The sequence below is a fragment of the Wasmannia auropunctata genome, unplaced genomic scaffold (genome assembly GCF_000956235.1).
Source record: "Wasmannia auropunctata unplaced genomic scaffold, wasmannia.A_1.0 LD336085.1, whole genome shotgun sequence".
Lineage (NCBI taxonomy): Eukaryota > Metazoa > Arthropoda > Insecta > Hymenoptera > Formicidae > Wasmannia > Wasmannia auropunctata.
The window spans coordinates 784,281-807,827 of NW_012026805.1; the positions used below are offsets into that span (position 1 = coordinate 784,281).

General features: G+C 35.4%; 4 protein-coding genes across 7 annotated transcripts in view; 3 read left to right on the forward strand and 1 right to left on the reverse strand.

Annotated features, from left to right (window-relative positions):
* The window catches only part of LOC105448530 (glutamate-gated chloride channel subunit beta-like), a 547,315-nt gene that overhangs the window by 475,007 nt on the left and 48,761 nt on the right, over positions 1 to 23,547 (reverse strand). The window lies entirely within an intron of this gene.
* On the forward strand, positions 5,957 to 7,956 carry LOC105448416 (glycine-rich cell wall structural protein 1.0-like). The gene is made up of 3 exons (XM_011686942.1): positions 5,957 to 5,989; positions 6,406 to 6,853; positions 7,189 to 7,956. Exons 1-3 carry the CDS (start codon positions 5,978 to 5,980, stop codon positions 7,446 to 7,448), a joined length of 720 nt encoding a protein of 239 aa, XP_011685244.1. The 5' UTR covers positions 5,957 to 5,977; the 3' UTR covers positions 7,449 to 7,956.
* Positions 15,184 to 16,668, forward strand: LOC105448415 (tetra-peptide repeat homeobox protein 1-like). The gene is made up of 2 exons (XM_011686940.1): positions 15,184 to 15,589; positions 16,307 to 16,668. Exons 1-2 carry the CDS (start codon positions 15,259 to 15,261, stop codon positions 16,465 to 16,467), a joined length of 492 nt encoding a protein of 163 aa, XP_011685242.1. The 5' UTR covers positions 15,184 to 15,258; the 3' UTR covers positions 16,468 to 16,668.
* The window catches only part of LOC105448412, a 1,566-nt gene continuing 1,174 nt past the window's right edge, over positions 23,156 to 23,547 (forward strand). For all 4 annotated transcript variants that reach the window (XM_011686937.1, XM_011686939.1, XM_011686936.1 and 1 more), the window contains exons 1-2: positions 23,156 to 23,235; positions 23,322 to 23,380. In XM_011686937.1, coding sequence (XP_011685239.1) covers positions 23,360 to 23,380 — 21 coding nt within the window. In that variant the 5' untranslated portion in view covers positions 23,156 to 23,235; positions 23,322 to 23,359. The remainder of the gene's footprint in view (positions 23,236 to 23,321; positions 23,381 to 23,547) is intronic.

Consider the following 23,547-nt stretch of genomic DNA (forward strand, 5'->3'; position numbering starts at 1 on the left):
TCACAAAAAAGTACACGCCTCGGTTACATAAAATATTAATCAAGTATCGCAGTATTCTCTTAGTTGATTATGATTCAATTATTCGGAGAAATATTATAATGAAGTAGGTATTATATGTAATGATATAACTGCAAATTTATAATTAAACATATTATTACTACATTTTTCTTTATTATCGTTTTACACGAAACGTTCGTTTATTAAAGAACAAGATATCTGAAGGTGTCGGTATAAGCTTCGTTATTTCAACAAATTAATCGACCAGACGTGTCGTCTAGGTATTAGCTTTGATATGAACGAGCGCTAACGATGCTGATTAAATTAAATTAATCACAAAGTGATCGGGCAATGCTGGCTTCTCCGTTAGAAGCGGATAATTCTCGCTTTAAGCATATCCAGCGATCGATTTTCTTGCGAAGTTGTGAAATGAATATGACAATTTAGAATCAAGTTTAATTTAATTATGAACAAGTTATATGCATACGCCTGCGCGCGTGTGTGTGTGTGTGTATAATTTTATTTTTTATATACCATAAATTGAATTGTTCGCATTATATACTTATTAGAAAACAAAATGTTGCTTTGTCAAACTTATGTATTTATATATTTTTATATCTAAAAGACTTGTAAATTATTCCCGAATGTGCCGAATACACATACGATCGCTTTTACGTTCTATATTCAAACTATAAATAAAATAAAAAGCACGCTGCGCGTGCTAACAATAAGTCGTGGTATTGAACAGAATCTCTTCAGCGAGGGAAACACTGGCTGGTGATATAGTAGAAAACATATGAAATTTGAATGCGCTAAGATGCCTCTTTTTTATATTCCGATCTTTTTCTACTTTTTCTATTTTTCCAGAATACAAAAATAGCATCGATTTTCGATCTCGCCTGACACGTAGAAAGTCATATTTTCCCCAACACAAACACTTTGGTTCTTTAAATGTAGGTATATTTGAGCGTAAAATTCAAACATAAAACGCCGTAAAATTCAAATGGTGTCAATTTTTATTTTTTGCTGTGCATCAGAATTTTTAACTTATCGGTGCGGCGAAAAAGAATTGAAACGAAACACGCGCAAATGTAATTTTTTAAAATGTAACTTTTTTTAGCTATCCATCTCTCTATGTAGCGATTTAACTATTTTTAAAACAAAACCGCAAATTGGGTTATCCGCAAAATACCGACGTTGCTTGCCTAACTGAAATTGAACGGAATAGTAAATTATAATATTGTTTTTTCGAAAAGGAACAGTTATATTTTGCCAATGTTTTCTCTTGCTTTATATATTATCATTTTAAATATTTATCACATTTGCCATTTTTAGACTATTTGAGTGTAGCCAAGCGTAATTTTCGAAATTATTAATGAATACTATAATATACTCAACAACTTTAATAAAAAGACAAAATCATAAAGAAATAAATAACATCTTTTAATTACAAATAATAAAAATTTTTATTGTTTGTAAATAAAAAATTCAAACAAAATTTGTATTTATTAAAATATAGATGTAGAGAAACTCGAATGATTATATTTAAGAAATACTTAGGAATAAATCATGAAATAAAATGTTAGTTTGACCCATATGGATTGAAATACTCGTAATATTATATGATGCATGAAGAAGGAAGAAAATACGATTGGGATTATGATATTGTTGCGAAGCGTCATAAGTTGTGTCATAGAAAACGTGCGTTTCGTAACGATCGTCAAGGAATAATTAGTGGAGATGGCAGAATGCCGGATACGAAGAGGCGCGGTCCTTTCACTCTCGGGGGTGTGCGATTGTTGCACGCGTTTCTTAGAAAAACCTTTTTACAAAGCATTATGAGGTTGTTCCACTTTTACGGTCAAGGTTGCCTCACTCTCATAGAGGATTTTTTATACACATGTATATTACAGACTTTACGCGCGAATATGGATTATATTAACAAAATACAAATTAATAAATTATCGAGATATTGAGTTTTCTGAAAAATTTTGTACTCCAAAAGTATAGCCCCGATATACTTTTGAACACTTTTTAGACAGTTGCGAGATCTTTGTAATTACTTTTATAATTAATTATACATTTTTTCCCTTTTTTTTGACAAATTGAACTTTGGCGAAGTACAAGTGTTTTACACTTCCCATGATTTTCACACAGAGCGGCGAGTAGGTTGCATGCTCCCATAAACATCAGCGGCGCATTGCATCCGTATTGCGCTGCAGACAATGACTGCAAATGTCAGTCTCACCATTAGCTTTGATCACGCTCAATCGCAGCGGGGTAACCGTACCTCCTTCAATCGCTCGTCGTAGGTACGAATTTTCAGAACGTGATGCAGCGGATAAAGTCGTACGACGGCGCAACACTTTGTGAAACATTTACAGACGCGTAGTGCAACTTAAGCAGAAAAGATCATACTTAAAGGTCGAATTTCCGATTTCTTTCATGGACATACGCGTTTGCTGTCTGTTCATCTGCTGATGCATTTACAGCGCCTCTTCAGCTCGTTTAATGCATGTTCTTATATGATCTTTGAAAATATATATATTATATATATTCCTGCATAATTTTAGATTTATATCAAAGTTGATTATTACTTGTAGAAGGAGAGATAGTTCCATTTCAAAGAGCAGGTTTGAATACTAAAGTATTTTATGTAATAATTTTATGTAACAATACATGCGAGATTATTATAATATTTATATATTTAAGTTATATATTTATAAATAAATATACAATTTATTTATATATTAATTTATTATTTAAGTTATATTTATTTATTAACAAAAATTACAATAATTTCTTAAATTATAGTTAAATAAATAAATAAATATATATATATATATATACTTAAAGAACAAATATTTTTCAAATTGTGTAAAATGTTTTAAAATTAAATGTTGCATTTCTATATAATGTGTAACTATTACAAAAGAAGACTTTTTTTTAATACAATCAAACAAATATCAGTACACTATTGCAAGATAAAATTGTAAAAAAGATTCCTTCTTAGTAGAGACTCCTTAGAGACGTAAGTACGAAAAGCAATTCTTTTCGGGAGATGTTGATATGCTGCAGAAGCTCTCACGGTATTCACTAACTGTTACCAGAAACCGTGATATTCACGTGGAATTAGAGCATTCGAGTTCGCATCTCTTTCGTCGTACCCGTTAAAGGTCGAGTGCGCGATGTCGGTTGGCTTCATCGATTATATATTGCACTGAGAGAAGCGCATTAATTCCTGAGAGCGCGGTTCTTTCCCAGCCAGCCTGTTCTCGGCAAACGCGTCGATTCACCTTGCACATCGCATAAATTGCAACCTAGAACTTCGTCATATTACGAATCACTGTAGTTACAGCGGTGCTATATCGTATCTCGTGTGTTTTAAATGCACTTATAAAATAAATAATCTCTTCGTCAATATGCAATTAATGCGCGAAACGCGAGAGCGTGTTAATTTATCGAGCTGATAGATAAAACCCGAAATGATCGAAATTTTATATAAAAAGTATTTTTCAGTACGTAATCTCATTGCATCGAGCAACTTCATATAACTTCAATCTTTATCTCGATTTATATTGAATATAACGATCAAACTTTGTTGCGCACGTGAAGTAAACGAGTGTAATCATAAAGTATGCACATAAAATTTTATTTACCGCGCACCGTGGTATGTGGCGTACAGTATGATTGTTTATGATTACACTTAATGCTTATAACGTGACCTATGGTCTTAAAACATATGCACGCTCTCATAACGAGCGCGGTTAGCACCAGCGTATGTAGTCGCGTTTATTTCGACGTTGCCTGAAATCTCCCGCATAATTATGTATAACGCTGCTGAATATGCATTATGTTTGCAGATTGTACATGCATAACGTATGTATAAAATCAATTTCTTATATTTTGACTTCTCCTTATTTTTGCATTTATTAGTGATGTGAACTTTAACACACTTATTATATATCAATACTCACACATAAATTTTTATCATACTAATTTCTTTACTCTGTATATACTACGAGGAATTTTTGACGAGGTTACAACATCCCTTCTACTCGTAACCTCCGGGGTTAAGACTCGATTGCCCTTCTCCTGACTCAATCGCGCGATTGACCTATCCGTGGTCACGCAATTGAAATTTGAAATCCAAGTAGCGAATTCTTTAAAGAAGTTTTTTACTCTTACTTCGATAAAAATGAAATTTATTCTTATTAAGTCTAATATTAAGTTTAGATGATTTGTTGTATGAGATGCAACGCGTATCTATTTGTTTCCACAATTATGTAACGCGTAAATACTACGAAAAGATAAATGCCGCGAAAGATAAATTAAGATATATATGTAATTAGTGCCAATTTGTTTCTAATAAAATATAGTTATGATAATTATAAATTATATATATACACACACACACACACATATATATATATACACACATACACACACCACAATTGAAGTAATAGTAAAATAATTGATAATAAAATGTGTATAATTATTATGGGCAGATTTCTTGAAAAATAAACCCCATAAAATTATATTAAAAATTGTAACATTATAACACATATATTTATATTTATTACGAAAAGATTGCATGACTTTATCTCACGATCGCTAAAAATTTTCTCCTTTAAAGCAGAATAGAACGGAGGGGCTTCAAGCAATTTGTTTCCCAAAAAATGCGTGATACCTGATATTTTCTGAAAACTAACTTTCGTCGCCATTTACTTTCGGCGCATAGAGATGGAAATCGGTGGATGGCAAACTTTACGCGAGAAAGAAATATTTTTCGTAGCTTCAGCGCCGAATGAACTCATTTTAACTTTTTCCCAGGGTTTCGTCCGTGGAAGTCATTCGATGAGTCGAGGATAGGTGTGTTAAACACTGATCTTACACAATGTACGAGATTCCATTGCAAACGAGTGCGATTTGAAGGGATAAACCGGGTCGTACGTATACGTAACGATTGCATATAAGATTGCACGTATAGGATACAGGTGACTAGCATGTGCAATTATGACGAAAGATGTGAGAACTTACTAGGATTACATATTTTTTCTGCATTTGTTATATTTTTGCACATTAAAGGAAAGAAAGACTTTTAAAAAAGATGTGAAAGTCACTGTATACGTGGATTTTCATGAAGAAAGAAAAGCGTAAGAGATTTGCATCTCAACAGTGCATATTCAGAATGGCGTATCTGAAGAGATAGGATATCCCTGTTGCTTTTAAAAGCGAGAAAATATATTTTTAAGAATAAACTTATATGGACTTCAAGAGAGATAATAGAAAGAAATTAATTAAAATTTTACAAAGAGATTATCACAAGATTTAGATTATCATAATCTAAAAAGTAATAAAATTAAGAAATATTCTGTACATACGTATAAATTAATTGAAAGAATAGTCGTGAAAAAAAGAGAGAGCTGAAGAATCTGACAAATTCCATAAATTCTGAATTTTTCTTTGTTTTCAATAATATTTTTAAAATGAAAAAAGATTTAGATGCTCTTTTAGATCATCACAATTTCTAAGAAGTAATAAATTAGGAAATATTCTATATAATACAAATCAATTAAGAGAATAGTCTAGTCGTGAAGAAAAAGAGAGAGCTGAAGAATCAGGCAAATAAATTCCATAAATTCCGAATCTCAAAGTATTGCAAGATAATTGAACGGTGTGTTCGCGATTGCGTTTAGCGCTAGTCAGCAAGTCTAGCACGTACCGATCAGACAAAGGAGGTTGTTTCTGAAATTTCCAAGCCTAAGAGTTCCTAGCGAAGGTCATGTAAGGGGTCCATGTCCAAAGGTGGGTAGGTGTGTCGGATAGTGACCTTCTTACACAATGCACGAGAGGCTAACGCCGTCAACGGATATGATTTGAAGGGATCAGCGGGGGCGCGGTCGGAGATCCTAGGAGACGTATATAAAGTCCGCCGAAGTCAGCCGTAGGCACATTCAAGCGATCGCCGGTCGGCACGATGAAGACCCTCGTAAGTATTTATCTCTACGCGACGGTCGGAAGTGCGCGCTCCTGTCTTTCTCTCTTTTGTTACCCGAACAATCAACGTGCCGCAATCGCGACCGCTGCTGTTCTCTCAGCGGAACGATGGAGTGACATAAAGTGACAAACCCATTGCGAATACGTAGTTCATTCCTATCGAAGAATTAGGCAAGCAGTACGGAATAATTTTATCGCGCGGGAGTTCCGCGATCTAGCGAGTTCTCGCTTGTTATCGTACGATAAATATTGCTTCCCAAGCTGAATTTTGTGTAAGGTGTTTTCTCCCAAAATCAAATTTCTATATCGTTTATATAAGTGGAGAAACACTTGGTGTAATATTGCGTCGAGCTAACTATGTAGCTTATTGTTGAACTCACCTCGAATTGAAATTCTTCATCTCTATAGTTCGTTTCGTTTGCCCTGTGCGCCTTTGTTGCTGCGGCACCATCTCGTGAGCGACGAGAAGCTCTCTTGGGCGGCCACGGATATTACGGTGGCCACGGAGCTTACGGCGGAGCTCACGGAGGATATGGGGGTTACGGTGGTGCTTACGGTGGAGGCTACGGCGCACATGGAGTAGCTGTTACTGGACCATTCCTTGGACCGGCGAGTGTCGTGGGCCCGCACGTGGGTGCCACCGCTGTTGCCGCACCAGCGATAGGTCCGGCTCGTTTGTCCGGATCGATGGCTGGTCCTGTTCACGTGTCGGGCGCCGTTGCTGGGCCAGCTGTCGTGACCGCGTCGGTCGCTGGTCCAGCGCACGTGGACCACTATGGTGGTCCGTATGACGGTTCTTATGGAGATGGTGGCTATGGAGATGGCTATGGAGGTGCCTATGGCGGTAATTATGTCGGTAAGTAGTATAACTGGTTATGGAGGTATTGTGAAAGAAGAGGAATTCTCTTGACAATAAATAGATTGCAAAAAAGATTCCAATTTAGAAATGAGCAATGATCTAAAGTAAAAAATAATAATTTAAAGAAACAGTACGAAAATGTACATTAAACAATTTTTGAAATAAATTTTAAATAGTACACACACATACTGTAAAGTATAATATGCTATTATATAGGGAAGGGAGCTATCCTTAAAGTTTGCAGCTTATTTTTGGATTCTTGAAAGTTAAATTGTATATGTATACTAACAAGAACGATTCCGTCCATGTTCATATGCTTTTATTATTCGCAGGAGGCTATGGATACGCGGCTGGTCCTGGTTACGGCTACGCAGGATATGCCGGCGGCGGCGGCCACGGAGGGCACGGAGTAGTTGTTGCCGGACCGGCTACCCACGGCGCTGTTTTGGCTGGACCTCATTCCGGAACCGCAGCTGTTTCTGGACCGCATGCCGGTTCGGTAGTGATTGCCGGTCCTTCCGGAAAGATCACGGCCCACGGAAGCGGTTATGGTGCCGGCATCCATGCTGGCCACGGCCACGGCCACTGGTAACGCGCGTACAACCGTCTGCGAAATATAAAACAATATGTAATCTCTCTGAATTGTCGTCGGGCTGAAAGTAGAATACACCGTTTTCGAACCCCCGCCCCCATCCTCCGTGGTTTTCTAAGAGAGATTAAGGAAGTATCATAAAGATATAAAATTGCTATAACACGACGGCGTTCGTTGCGCTCGATCCTCTCGGTTCACGGTGCGCGCATGAATACTTACATCTCTTTTCTGTACGAATGGAATAAATTCACTCTTCTTTACAGAAGAAGATATTCATGTAATGTAAAATAATGTAACCCTGAGAGTGTTATTTATATACATATACATATAATATATATTAATGTATTGCCTGGTGTATCTCATGAATTTTAATCTCTCACATCTATCAAATTCACATTTATTGTACATTATACGTGACGTATGGTTTCTGTATTATATATCCCTAAATCTAACAGATTTTATAAACGCAACTATTCACAAATGATTAAATCGAAATGTACGATTATTATGAGAGGTATTGCTTCAATTAATTTCTCCGAAATTCTTCGGTGGAAAATCGCGTAGAAACTTCGTGGTAAACTGTTGGACTTAGAACTTAAAAGTCAGGTCAATTATTTTACGCGAATTACTATGGCAATTTGATTAACTAATCCAACCTTTTCTTCTGTCAGCAAAGCTCAAATTATCGATGGTGAAAACAATGGGCGATACGGCACGATTATATCCGGTGATTTAAAGTCTTGAATAATCGTTTGCCACTTGCGCAAACCATTATCAGTATAAATAAATTTTACAAGTGAAAATGTACTTGCATTGCAAGTTAACATTGTCCGTGAAATATATATTTATATTTCACTAAAACTAAAATTACTAATTATAAATAATAGCTAATTTATCAGTTGTACTAAAAGATAAGATCGCCTAGAGACTTCAAAATCCAATTTTACTACTCAATATTTATTTTGCACTAATTTAATTTTAGCATGCTTCAATCTTACATTAACAATAGTGAATAAGTATTGTAGTTTATATAATTAATTGGTATCTGTAGAGCTTCATCTTTGCTGATTTTTGCTCACAATTTATACTTTCCGACTAACGCGACTAATTTTTAATCTAAAATTCTTCGTGTCACCCTACCTTCTTTACACTTCGTCACGCTACCTTCTCTACGCTTGCGCTTATCTAGCCTATTTTGTCATGATTTTCGAGCGTAAGATACCTATATGGAAATAGCGATATGTAGCAGTCGTACTTCATTACGCTGATCAGAACGGCTGTACGTTTCATGTCACGTATCGTTCGACCAGATCGTTATACCGGCAGGTAGCGATTCGTATCATTCGATAATAGATCACGCGCGGTGTCCGTCGAACATACGATCGCTAAATGCAAGGGGTCCGTAGTTGATGAAACTGACACAGATCCGGCGTGTGCCTTAATGCAACGCGTAATGATCGTTGCCGTAAAGGGTAAGGTCATCGCAAGCGTGACTCGACGCGGACATGGTCCGCCACTCATAAGCTAAACATGAAAAGTCACGGTCAGAGAGAAAAGCAGATAGAGCGGCTCGTAAAGCGTTGACGTATAAATTCGAAATTCTATATTACTATCCGGGATAATTCCGTTATAATCGATTATATTGTATATCGATAATTCAATATCCATTTAACGGTGTAAAACTGATTTGCAATGTTGTGCATCGAGATTACATGCATTTTGGACTCCGATGTCCATTACAATAATCTGTGAACATATCGATATTAAATAATCCCTATGTTATTAGCGATTAGTAACTGCCTGATTGCGTATCAGAATAAAATATATAATTTTGATACGACCCACCCGGGTGTCTTTTTTTTTTGTGCGCTCGAAAGACCGCGTACAATGAATCACGGACGAAGGTGTGACCAAGAAGATATCCGGCATAAATTTGAGTATCGGCGCATCTAGCGAGCAATTTATACAGGATTTGCACAAATCCGAGTATGAAACGCGATTTACGGTATCTATTACGCGCGTGTAATTTATCGTGCGATTTACAATCGCCCCGGATCGTCACATGGATATTTAATCTCGGATTTGCGTGTGTCCCCGCCTTTGTCCCTCCCTCCTCCTTTTTTCTACAACAAATCGCTGTCGGAAAATGATATACCCTCCCCCCCCCCCCCCTCATCACTGTGCTTTGTTCGCGCGGCGAGCACTCTCGGATGGAATATCGAGCGACGCTCGAGCGCGTGGCCTTCGCCTTATGGGAAAACCGTGGCCCGCGAGCCACGTCGCTCGGCTGAGATGGCGGCGATGCGACTACGTAATCCCGCGCGTTTCATCATCGCGATGGTAGTTGCATTGTGAGAATGCACCGAACCCTCGCAAATTCCGAAAGGTCACCCACTTGTAATCGGCCGCCCACCGTCTGCGAACGAACAGAATAAGAAATGGGTCGAGCAACAGGCCGCGCCGAGCAGAGGGCCGCGGCGCGGCGCCGCGCTGCGTTTTCACGACGGTCATGCGAATAACGCGCACCGTGCAAGGACGTTAATTGCTATGCGCTGACACTGGTGGGCGATAATCGATCGTGAATTAGCGGGCGTCCATATCAGTCGCATCACTCGCAGGCGGTACAAGTTGACGGGCGATTACGACCGTGGGAAGATATTGTTCCAGTTAGCGTTTTAAGCTTCTAATAAGATTCGCTTAACAATGTTGTGCAGCAAGTAAAATTATCGAAGAATTACAGAATGAAATATTATTTTAAGACCGTGATAATAATGATCACCTAATCCGAATGCAAATTCTTTTAATATTTTGTATATAAATAGGATCTAGACATTGCGAATAATATGGCAGAAGTATTAAAAAATGAAGAAAACACCTATTTTATCTAGCAAATGAGATATTTTAAGTAAGCGACACCTGATCTTGTACTATTTCTAAATTATTTTATTGGTTTGAGAAAGTTTACATTTTACTATAATTTCTTATAAATTATAAGCATTCATGTTTTTGAATACATTGAATAATATAACATAATTACGTTGATAAAGTAAATGTTTAATCTATAAATTAATTAAAAAGTAGCATAACTAAATTATTTTGTTTAAATCAGAAGTAAGTTTTAATAATAAATTTGATCTAAATTAATGAGGTAGATAAGTTTTGACACAAAAATTATTAACTTTTACTCTTAACATATTTGCTATATGACTTTGCTTTATAAAAAAAATTCAATATATAATGCATTCGATAATAAATAAAGTTTGTTGGATTTCTCGAATTTTTATGATAAAGAATTAAATATTTGTCAAGAATGTAGTACTTGTAACATTTTCTACAAACAGAGATTTCCAAATTTTCAAATTCAATCTCTTTACAGAATGTCTAAGTAATTAAATTTTATCAAATATTCATAAACAGATTTAAATTAATACTGGTAATATTGATTAATAACATCTAAATAATTAAACTACTTATTAATGTTTAATTACTTAAATAAATAATATAGTAATTACTTAAATAAGTAATTAAATATCCATTTATAATTTACCGAGTTGACAGCTGTCAAGGAAGGTAAGCAAACTAGTTCGTTGCAATTTGCGCGTAGCTGAATGGACCGTCATACCGTATCGACTATACGTCCAGCACAGCCCTGACAAAACATCATTGTATTCTACGCTTTCTACGAGAAGCATTTATAAGGGTTTGAAAACGACGGGTCCCGCGTGTGAATTCGTCTTTGTTGCCGCCATAAATCACGAGTCTTGTCGCGGGTCAGAGTTACGACCGAGACCGATCGTCGTCAGCTACCGGATAGCCGGTGGCATTCCTGCGGAGATCGATCTGGGGAGAACATAAAGCAAGAAAGCCGGATTGTTTTCCCTTGGCAAACTCATTCTCTTTCTCTCTTACCCCCTCTCCGCGTTGTACGAACGACTACGCGAAAATGCGCGTGAGGCGTGGCCGATAATAATGAGGTGAATAGGACGTGTGTGAAGGATCGTTAACAAGCCGAACCGTAGAGTTGCCGCTGCAGGTCGCGCAAGGTCGATCGATAGATCATTTGACAGCCAGTTTCGGAACGCAGCGATGCACTTCATTTCGAATGCCTACGGAGAATTAAAAAGAATACATTAATTTTTTTGAAAAAGGCGGAATTATGAATATTAATTGTCATTAAATATCTAGTGGATTTATTAATTATTACGATTAAGAGAAATGGATGGATTCATTCATGTATCCAACCGTAAAATAAAATAATTTTAGAGTTGGGCTTTTGACGCAAATGTGAAAATATATAATAATTAATTTTACCAAAAACAAACTTTTTCCTACTAATTTTAACGACGAATATTTGATATTTCAATCGAGTAATTTTCGTGAAAAGTTTGCGTGAAAATAACTGTTTTATTACCAAATAATGGAATTTTTGCCGCATGTAAATTGAAAATTATTTTTTATTATTAATTTGTAAATATTATTTTTTTACATAAATTTCTAATTTATCATTAAAAACAATAAAATAACGCGTTTTCAATTTCCAATAATCAAAAATGTAAGATATATCAATCGCGCAGGAATGTATACGCACATCAAATATTGGTGTATTTACTGTGCCTTCGCAGTTTTATGTTTTGCGTGAAAATGTGACTCACCTGAATTATAAATATGTCGAGTATCAAACGGTTGGCGCAAGTCTCTTTACCGGAAAGTTTCGAGTCAGAAGCTGCGCGGAATCATCGTTACTACGCCGCCCTTCGTTCCCCCCGATATTCTCTTCCGCTCTCATTAATGCCATGTCGCCGGTTGACCGCCGCGTAGCGCGTCTCCATTGATGACGACGGAGGATGCCGTGATTAGGTGCAGAGACTTTCCACCAGCCTTCACGGAGGAACATTGCCGTGCAAGCTGATGCTAAATGAGCTTTTATAGCCGGGGTACAACGGGGCACGTGGGACGGCGAACTTGCGACGACGGGATCAAGGCGGGGCACCATCGCTCTCTGCACTCGTCCTGGACCCGCGTGACAAGATTTTAAAAAAAAGAGAGAGAAAAGAAAAAAGCTCGATCAATCGGAGTGAAAACACACGAGGTTGCGACGCAACCTCGAACCGAGTCGGCAAGAGCGGCCGCGCCCAAGCGAGTAGGGGTGAACAATGAATTCAAGAAGTTGATTTTATCACCTTCGCGACGTGATGTTTATTGGCGATCCGATGTCGCGATTGTATTGACTGACTGGGAGATGGAAGGGAGGGATCTCCTTGAATGGTATATTGTAAATCAACGCTATAATAAACTGCTTGGTATTTAATGCCACGGAGAAAATACAATCGAAGGTTGTGCAAAGAAATCGATGAAAAATAGTCGGTATATAACCATGCTAAAATAATTATCGCTGATATTGCTGAGATGATAAAATAGACAATACACGCACGGAAAGAACGATTTTGCTGGAAGTTCTAAAAATTTTGCTAAATACAGATCTGAAAATAATTCTTGTTGAATCATCAAAATAATTTTGTTGGAAAGTTAGAAAAGCTTATCATTTTTGACTTTCCAACAAAATTATTTTGATTATATAACAAAAATTATTTTCAGATCTAAATCCAGCAAAATCGTTCTTTCCATGCGTATAACTGCAAAGTGGAGTCGAGAATACTCGTAAATAAAATAAATCTATAAGTATAAAATATTATATTTTTATAGATAAAAAAAAAGAGGGAGAAAAATGGCGATTCGGCAGGACGAAGCGATCTGTTGCGCGTGGCAGACGAGTAATTTGATATCACGAACGATCAATCTGAGTCTCGCGCACATTGAAAATTTTCACAATGAACGATAGGCCATCGCATTCTACAATGCTTGAAGTAGAACTCACTTGACAGTGCTCGTTGATTGATGATGCACAAAGCTAAATATGTATACAGCGATACCAGTGATCACCGTGATGAAAACGTTGTAACATTGTAGCCGACTGTTCGTCCGAACCATTAACCGAATAATCGATTAATGTACGCGACATATGTACGTTAAGCAACTTTGATAATCCCCTTTATGTCACGTTTCGTGCTTTGTAATCGTAAACCAGTTAGAGAGGGTATCAGCGTACAAACACGTGTGGCCAAAAATCTACTCGGCCGCTCGCGTTTCGGTTATGCTTTGATAACTAAGTAGAGAACCGTTACCATTAATATCGCTGCAAGCACATCAGTAACATGTGCTTTATGGAATTAATTTACAGACTCTATATAGGAGACAAATAAAATTACACAATGCTTGAATACAATTACAAACGAGAACCCAAGTTTAATATAATAAAATATGAATTATGTAACATTAACAGAATAGAATACAAAAATATATATTTTTGCACAATTTATTGAGGATTAGATGCCTCATTTGATTAACAAAAACTAAAGCGGTTCCGGAAAAAACACGTCGCTGGAGTCCCGCCAAATTCTACCCCGTGGTTTCGTAACCGAGAAACTTTGAGGATCGCTGATCTAGCGTCATAACAAAGGGTACACAATGCATTTTCCGTTTTCTCGAAAGAAAATCGCGATGTGGAGGAAATTGTCGAAATGTTCAAAGTTAATAAACTTCGCATTTATTGTTTTTCATCGCTCAAACACGTCGGATGCAATTCTTTCGGAAAATCCATTCGCGATAGACGGGATGACGATGGAAAAAGCGGCGAAAGTTTCCGTATTGCTCGATCAACAGTCATCTTTGCGTTCGAGGCTCTGTGTTTGACGTTCGATAATGGCAACTGTGCAAACGATTCCTGGCACCGCGTCTGCGATTCGCCGCGAACTTGATGATATCGTCGCGCGCCCGGGCACGTACACACACTTGTATCTTACAACAATAGAGCCCTCATTCCTGGCGACAATCTGCAAAGCCCGGATGACGCGTGGGCAATGCAACCGTGCCTCGCCTAGACGAATGCACAATACAATACGCAATGTAATCATTCTAATGACGACAGACACGTGCCTGCCTACGAGCTGAGAGAAAGCAGGAAGAGGACACGCGTAAAATACGCGAATCGCGTCTTTAGTCTCAAGGTCATCGATGATTGCTCACGATGAGAAGTCAAGATCTTATCCTTTAAATGCGTGTGTTGATGTTGCATATCTACATAAGTAATACCTGTTTTACAATGATCGTCGATCGGTCCTTTTTGTGCAATTACTTTCTTTTTATTATTTATAATATGTGTTTTTAAAAGAGAGATAAAGGATAAGAGAGAAGGTAAAAGGTAAGAAATAATAAAATCTTTAGACATCAATGCGGATCATTGTCCATATAAATTTTATCATTCGCTTTTGAACAAGATATAATGTCAATCATGTCGACGATTGTATGCTTTAGCGAGCTAGAAGTAAATATTATACCAGAGATATCAATCCGGTCTTATTGTTGTTGCTGCTACCGATTGCGCGAGTAGAACGAGGCGAAACGCAACGCGCGAGACCATAGACGGATGCGTTGAAATGGAGCAGCGTGACCCTCGAGCCGCATAACTTGACGTATGGCGAGGTGAGACGTTAGGTGCACTCTAAGTGTCACTAACACGGTGACTTAATGCTGATAAATCGACAAAACGTCACCTCAGCTCGCGGAGAATGTTTGGCGTGTCCTGTGCCCCGCCCTTGGGGTTGGCGGGAGCGTTGGGGGGCCCGTTCGGGGAGACAATGCCCCTATAAAAGCGTGGTGGACACCGGTCGATGGCAGCCACATCCACCTCAGCCATCGAGGCAAATTTTCCCGACGTTGTACCAGCAACCACTGATCGTTCCCCTTTTTCGTCATGTACGCCCCGGTCGCGATTCTCCTCGTAGCGGTTCTGTCGGTGGCAACCGCGGCGCCGTCAGGCTACTTATTGGGCCACGGTGCCGGTGCCGCGTTAGCAGGACCGATTCTAGGACCCGCGGCTCTTGCAGGTCCCATTAACGGACCGTCCGCACTCGCCGGTCCGGTGGTTGGACCAGCGCGCATATCCGGAGCGGTCGACGGTGGTGCTGTTGTTACTGGTGCTGTGGCCGGACCGTCGGTCGTTTCCGGTAGCGTCGCTGGGCACACGGCGGTGGTCGGCCCGGCTCTTGGCTATGCGGCACCAGCCTTGGGATGGCCAGCTTATGGTAAGCTACGATGATTTGTTGTTATCAAGTGATAATGAACTTTGCGATAACGTGTCAGATATTATTAACTTATTTCTCGTTAAAAGAATTTTATTTTGTGTGGAAAATCTCAAGAAATTTTAAAATACGGATAATTTGATGCATCTGACGATATTGTGTGTTACACGAACATAATTTTAATAATTACCGGATAAAAATCGAAATACATATTATATTCTACTTGCCAGAGCTATTGTTCGCGAACAAATGTTCTAGTGTAACGTATTGCCATTTATTACTTTCGAATAATTCATATTTTAACGTACATCTTTTTTGATTCTACAAAATTGCAGACTCTTATTGGTTTGATTCAAATTCTAGCAAATGTATTCTTAGAATAAAAAATATTTGTAATTTCTTTTAAAAAAAAGTTTCCTGCAAATATTTCTTTATAACAAAAATTAAACTTGAGTTTTCTTTAATTTTATCTTTAAATTTTTCAAAAATATATTTTATTAATTATTTGAGTAGAATTGAATTTCTCTGGAAAATATATAATTATTATAGGCACATCCACACAAAATGGATCAAAATAATTATTTGTTTATTCTGAACTTGTAAATTTGAATATATTTCTCGTTCAATGATATCATTACTTTATGTTTAGAAAATGCGCATGTCACTTATGTTGTGTACGTATTTTAAATATATAATGAGCTAATTCTTTATATTTTTTAGGTTCATATGGAGCAGTGCTTGCTGGGCCTGCTGTAGGTCCAGCGGCCCTCTCCGGGCCTATCGCAGCATCAGCTCTGATCGCTGGACCATCCGGTAGCATTGCTGCTGGGCACGGTGGATTAGGCGGTATCATTCGCGGATATGCGCCTGGACACTGGTAATTCACGTCACCCGGCAACATGAATCAAGGACCTCCATGACTGATCTCTTAGATACCCGCAATCTCGATCACGATCTGCATCACGTCATTCGGCATATTTCTCATCACCGTTTTTCTTATACGTGTACATAACAAAGTTCCGTACATATAATATTACATATAATAATAATAATAATAAAAGCATGGCACTTCTGGAACGAAACTTTTTGCTTGTTCCATCTTCCTACACGCACTTCTAATAACTGATTTATATATAAAATTAATATATTTACAGTAAATTAAATCTAGTCTTTCCAAAAGAAAATATTTTTCCAAACGCTTAAAAGGAAAAGATTATTTAGAAATAACACTTCTCAGTTTCTTGTACATTTTCGATGATTTTGATATCTTAATTACTATAAGTAAATATTAAAATTGATTAAAAAGCCGACGTTAAAAAAATGATACAATTTCCAATTATTTTGAGAGTTCGTCGTACCTGGCAGTATTGGCAAACGAATAAAATTCGTTTGTTCGAGTGGCCAGAGTCCATTGTTTTGACATGTATAATATCTCCTTAGGAGCTAATAGAGTTTGGCGCGGCCGGTCAACGGCCTCTATTTCGCGGTCCATTGTGTCACCATTGGTGCCGAGGTCTCTATTGCGCGATGATACCCGTCCACCTTCTCCGATAATTGTCGGAAATTGCCTCAACGTCATACCAATCAGCCGCATATTCTCTCGCGTAAAGGGAATGGGCGTTCACGCGGATATCGAAGCATTTCCCTTTTCGTCTCGCCAGCCCGATGTACATTCGTGCCGCGACAATCTGCGCATACCAGTTCTTTAATCTTTGCTTTTAATACACGGTCAGACGAATGCAAGACGTTATGTTATAATGATACCAGCGCGTCACCGTTCGCACGCTCGTATTTTTCATCTGGCTCTTGCGGCCGCGGCCGTGAAAATTATGACAACAACCACGCGTCCACGCGTATTATTATCATCTCAAAGATGATGTACGCTTATCGTTAGAGAAACATAGTTTTGATATGAATTCTTATAAAAACACAAATTGAAATCTTTGTATAGGTACTGTCGTATGATAAAAGTATGTAAGCAAATATGTGGTATTATAATAATAGCAGAATTAATAGCAATAGAGTGATGCCTGTTTTCCTTCGAGGTTTTTTAGTTTTTTGATTTTTTGAGTTCAAAATTAAGATTACAGCGTACCGTAAGTTTTATAGATAAGTAATATAATATTGATACTTTTTCAGAAATTATTATTTATTTGTAGTAATTTTTATTGATTGGTTTATAACTATAATATAGCCGTGTTCCGATCTACACAATCCATATATTTTATATATAATAACAGAATAAAGTTTTTTCTTTCTTGGGTATCTACTTTTGTGGATATTTCTAGTTTCAAATCTTCAAATTGATCATATATTTCATGCATTATTAACATTTAAATATTTTTTTTGTAATAACATTGATCCAAATGTATTGGTGTACGTCAACTACAGATTTTTAGTGCTGGCAGTGTGTATATCGGAACATAGCCAATTTATTAGACTCTAGTACAGTTGATTGCTATGTTGTACTGTTTCTTGATGAAGTGATGGTGTCGTAATTTTCTTGCACGGGCTGGACAATGTGTTATCGTTGTACAGAGAATAAATTAGAGAATAGATATAGAAACGTACGCGAGATAAATCTCGAAATATTAAACTCAACGACAGCTGGAAGACACGTTCAAACGAATTTCAGTACTGCTGACTCGCTCGCAACTCTGCACTATTAATATTAAACAATATTAAAGGTTACGCACGTGGCTGTATAAGATTTACGCATTTTTTTGATAACATTACATCTCATATATGTAATTATAATAATCAATATAATAAGCTGAACTGGACCGCGTAAGTAAATGATAATTAAATTCGAGAGTGTCTTCTACGATCGAGACTGGATTTGAGTGGTTAATAATATTTCTTTATAAATTCTAAATCCAAAAACTTCTTTGAACTTCCAACCATAAATTGAAATAGTGATCACAATTAAATTGATCTTCAATATGCGTATATAATGCGAATCTTAAAACATTACGAAAAACTTATTGCAAAAATACTATCTCAGCTCTACAAGTAAAAAAATTTCTGGGAAAAACTAGTCACTGGTCAGACACTGGCCAGTTTTTACTATTTTTAATTTATTGGATTGTAACTACCCAGTAATTGATCAGAATCTTGTTTAGAAAAATTGATGCACAATATTAGCCAAGTTAGACAGATCAATAAATAATAGTTCATTTCTGGCCAATAAAACTCGTGGAATATTTTGATTATTCTTATCAATCTTATCAATAACTAGCCAGATTAGACAGATTTTTTGAATACTGAACATGAATCTGTTAGTAAAATTTGGCTATCACATCAAAATTAAAAAAATGATATCAAGGATGAATGATTATAATTAAATCAAAGCAAAATTCAAAGATATGTCTGAAATGATTATTTATATTTATTGGAGAGATATCGTATTAAATCATATTGACGATATGCGTGCAAATAATAAATATTTTTTCTTTTAACTAGAAACAAAAGATTGTAGCGAAATGACATAAAATGCCATTTTATTTTAAAGTTGAAAGTTTATATATTTTCACGTAGCATTAACGAAATAAAAAAAAATTATTTGCTGCGGATGCTACATCATAAAAAATTGTTTTTTTTTTTGTTTTTTGACGCCATTGTTCCAAATTGTGATGTAGCCAAATTTGAAAACGAATTCGTGTTTATAGTAAACAAGAATTAATAAAAATCACCTAATCTCATTATAGTCGTTAAAAACTGTTGATTTTTGCAGTGTAATTAATAGTCGAGAGAGATTAAACGATCAATTGAGCGATGCAAAGTTGGAGATAAAGTGCGGTATATAAAATGTCTAAATAAATGTATTTGCTAAGTAAAGAATCCATTTAATTTTATGCCCACGAAACATTTAGAAGAAAATAAAATTCAAAACAATGTTATACTGATTAATCTTTTATTTTATAAAGTATTTTATAAGTAAGCCCATCACTTAGTAAAGTTGTAAAACATTTAATCGTAAGCAATTAAAATTAACACATTTAATGAAAGTTTAGCAATTGCTTATTTTAATATTTATAGAATTGCACTGAAAAGAAATAGATCAAGAGTAAAAAGTAACATCTTCTTAGGTAGGTCTAGAGTCCAAGACGATAGAATAAGCGATCAAAAAATTATTCACCAATGCTTCGAAATTTATCCCGAGTATCTGGTCCTTTGCGGTATACCCATTAGAGTGTAACGATTTGGTTCCGCGACCCATCCTTTGACCTGTACAATTTATTTCCACAAAGAAAATTAGCATTAATAATTAATTGGTGCGTCTCTCATTGTAAATATGTATTTATTAAATATGTGTTTACTTTTTAGAAAGCCTAATGGTTCTACAGATCGACCCATTCTTGGACCTGCACAATTCATTTCCGCAAAGTAAATTATTATTAATAATTTGTGCGTCTCTTAGTGTAAATATGTATTTATTAGAGGTCTGAAAATATTTAGTTTTCTTGTTATCTTTATTTATTTCCTGAAATTTTAATCTAATTTTTTTAGCGAAATATTTTTTAAATGATATATTTCTTTAAAAGGAAAGTAAAATAACTAAAAATTTTTATGACATATGTGATCTCGTTTTTGCATGATCGGTTTCCGCACTTTCAGTTATCTTACATATAGTTTGAAGTTGCATCGTTAACTTTTCATTATTACATATTAATAAGAATGAACTTAGTAAGGATTTGTACGAATAAGTATAATATAATTTCACTGTTAGAAATTTGGAGTCTGGTGACATTGAGTTATTACTCGTTTCGGACAATAAGGCCTCTTTCTTACCGATAATTATTACGGCTGAGCAATTAGGCATCCATCAGTATGATTCAGCAAAAAATGCGCTGCGTTGTATCTATTTTTACCATCATTGCGACTAATTGCTTGCATTTAACTTGCTATTTAACTAGTCTTTTATTATTTGGCAGTCTGTTTTACGTAACCAGCATTATTATTGTCGTTTATAATTGCAAGCGATCGTCTTTGGCCGAATGTCAGTTTCGAAATGTGGCAATAATATAACATACGTCATTTTAAAATGACCGTGGAATAATACCGAGGTCATACTCTCTATTGCAAAACCGCTTCTAAATTTTACAGCAATTTCTGGATTACGTTGCATATAATTCTTGATTCGAATTGTAAGATATGTATTATGAAAAGGTTCAAAATAAACACGGAGCATTGTTAATGCTTATTCTGAATTATTAATGCAATGTTGCGCAGATTAATTGAATTGGACACAGAATGAGTCTAATTTGATAGTTTCGTAAATGAAATTAGATTAAAATTTTAGAAAATGAATAAAGATAAACAATAGAACTAAAAAAAATATTATAGCTTATTAGTACCTATAACAGTATGAACAAAAAATGAATCCTAAAAGCGGCGAATATGAACCTGCACGCGCAATGATGCGCAAAAGTAAATTAAAACAAATTAATGGTTATAGTAAAATTATAATTAGCCGATTTGTACGTTTTGGCTTTTCTTTGATTGATCATTTTTAGTGATATGATAATAGATTAATCTTAAACAAATTAATAGAAATTGGTTGAACGGATACTTCTGTTGATGGATCTTACTGTTGCCAGTGAGACAGAGTACTCCGCATGTCGCAAATATTTAAATTACTAGACACCAATATGGTTTTTACTGTAAAAAATATCACTAATAAATCTCTAAGACAATTAAGGCGAATTTGCGAGCGTAGCACTGCAGATAGCGCACTGGTTTTGCTGTATGATAGAAGTCTCGAATTCGATCTCAGGCAGAGCCAAAATTCACATACGCTCCTGTCTCCTCTCCGTGGGCCTGGCGAGCCAACAGTTTCCGAAAACCTCAGCTGAACTCCTATTTTCATGAGATACTCGAAATGTGAAAATTTTTTTTAATAATAAAACTAAAGAAAGGAGAAAACAGAGTTTAGACACATTTGTTTAATTCGCACCAATACAATTTAATACTAATACGTGACCAGGATCCTATATAAGTCCTGGAAGAAAAATAGAAAATAAGTATTCAAGGATTGGTGGATTCTCTTATATAAATTGAGGCGGATTATTAGAGGACTAGTACGCCAAATAGATAGATGTAGAATCAGAAACAACCCGGTGCAACCAAAGATTGTTGACAAAAAATAAATAATCGTAAGACCTAAAAAATTGTGATGAATTTTTGCTAATTTATTTCAATTAATTTATTCACTGTTTTTTATTGCACTGGCTGAACTTTATTGTTTGACTTATTTGAATTTACTGTAACTGCATTTTATTATTTACTTTATATGTACATCTCTATTTTCAATATGTTTCTATGTTGATTGTGAGGTGAGTACATTCTTTACTTTATTGACATATTTTAATTGTAAGTGTTATCGATATTATATTAATGACAATATTTTTTACAGTTTAATTATATCCATAGTATCTAGCAATATATATTTATCCTATATATTTATCCTCATGCAGAGAGTGCTCCGCCGTATGTCGACAATATAAGATGTATGTGTTCAACCAATTTGTATTTTGTTCAGAAAATTAATTTATTTATTACATCGCTGGAGATGGTTCAAAGAAAGAATCGAAACGTACAAATTAACTAATTATATTTTTAATATATTTATTAATTACTTTTAATTTATTTTTGTGTACCAATTATCGTATTGACTCGTATTCGTCTCCACACTTGATTTTTGTTCAAATTTGTGAAACCTATTATACTTTTTGAATTATAAAATTTGATTATGTTTTAGGACATTTGAATGGAAAGCTCTTAATAACTTTGTAATGTTTTAATAAGAAGTAATTCTAATATTCATTTTAATTTGTTAAGTAAAATATATATTTCCGAAAAAATGTACAGTTCTTGAATTTTTTAACGCAATTGTACTTTTATTTTTACACATGTGTACACATAAAATGTATACTTAAGGCAAAAATTGCTTGCTAGGACTGTTGCAATATTTTAAATACAATTTGTTAATAATTTAAATATCAAACATTATGCATTTATATAAACTCCGTTATGCTTTTTAAAATGATATAGTTAGTGATAGTAATAGTTAATAGTATATTCTTAAAACAATAACATACAATATTGTTTTCTTGTTGTTTCTTGTTTCTGGGTAGTCCGTCTTCATAGTATATATCAGCTAAATATTGTTTTGAAAAACGTTTAACATATATTAATGCATTGTGTTCCATATTTTTTGTTGTTTTAGAAGAAAATCAAGGAAAAATCAGAAAGAAATAACTTAAAATTTCTATAAAATTATTTATTGTACAATTTATTTAGTAATTGTTTATTTAGTAATTTAATCATTGTAATTTTTGCAAATTAATAACGTTGAATATTATTTTAGAAAAATTACAATTTCTACCAACCTTTTCAGCTAATATTTGTGTACAGTGTACACATAGGTCAAAAAGTGCTTGTCATCGCTGTTGCACATTTTTATAGTATATAATTTTCTAGTCATTTAGATATCGAATACTGCGCATTTATACATAGACTCCATTCTACTTTTATAATAATGATATATAATTAGCGATAACAATAGTATATATAGTTCATGCAACCATATAACAAACGATATTTTTTCATTGAGTGTCTGGGTCAGCAGTCTTCTTAGGATATATCAGGTAAATACATATTGTATATAAAAACGTTTAATACATGTTAATATATTTTGCAATACACATTTCTTGTTATTTTTGATTTATATCAGAAGAAGATCAAAAAAAGACCAGGAAACAATTCCTTAAAATGGCTTCCTTGAAATACATTGTAAGTTTTTTCTGCTATTAATTGTTATTTAATTAAGGAGGTTCGTTAGATCACTTGCGGGGGTAGGTGTCAAGGGGAGTATGCCTATAGATGTGTCTTTGTCGTTGTATTGAACATATATTCCAACACACATACATGTCATAAGACGAAGTAAGCAGCAATATAAC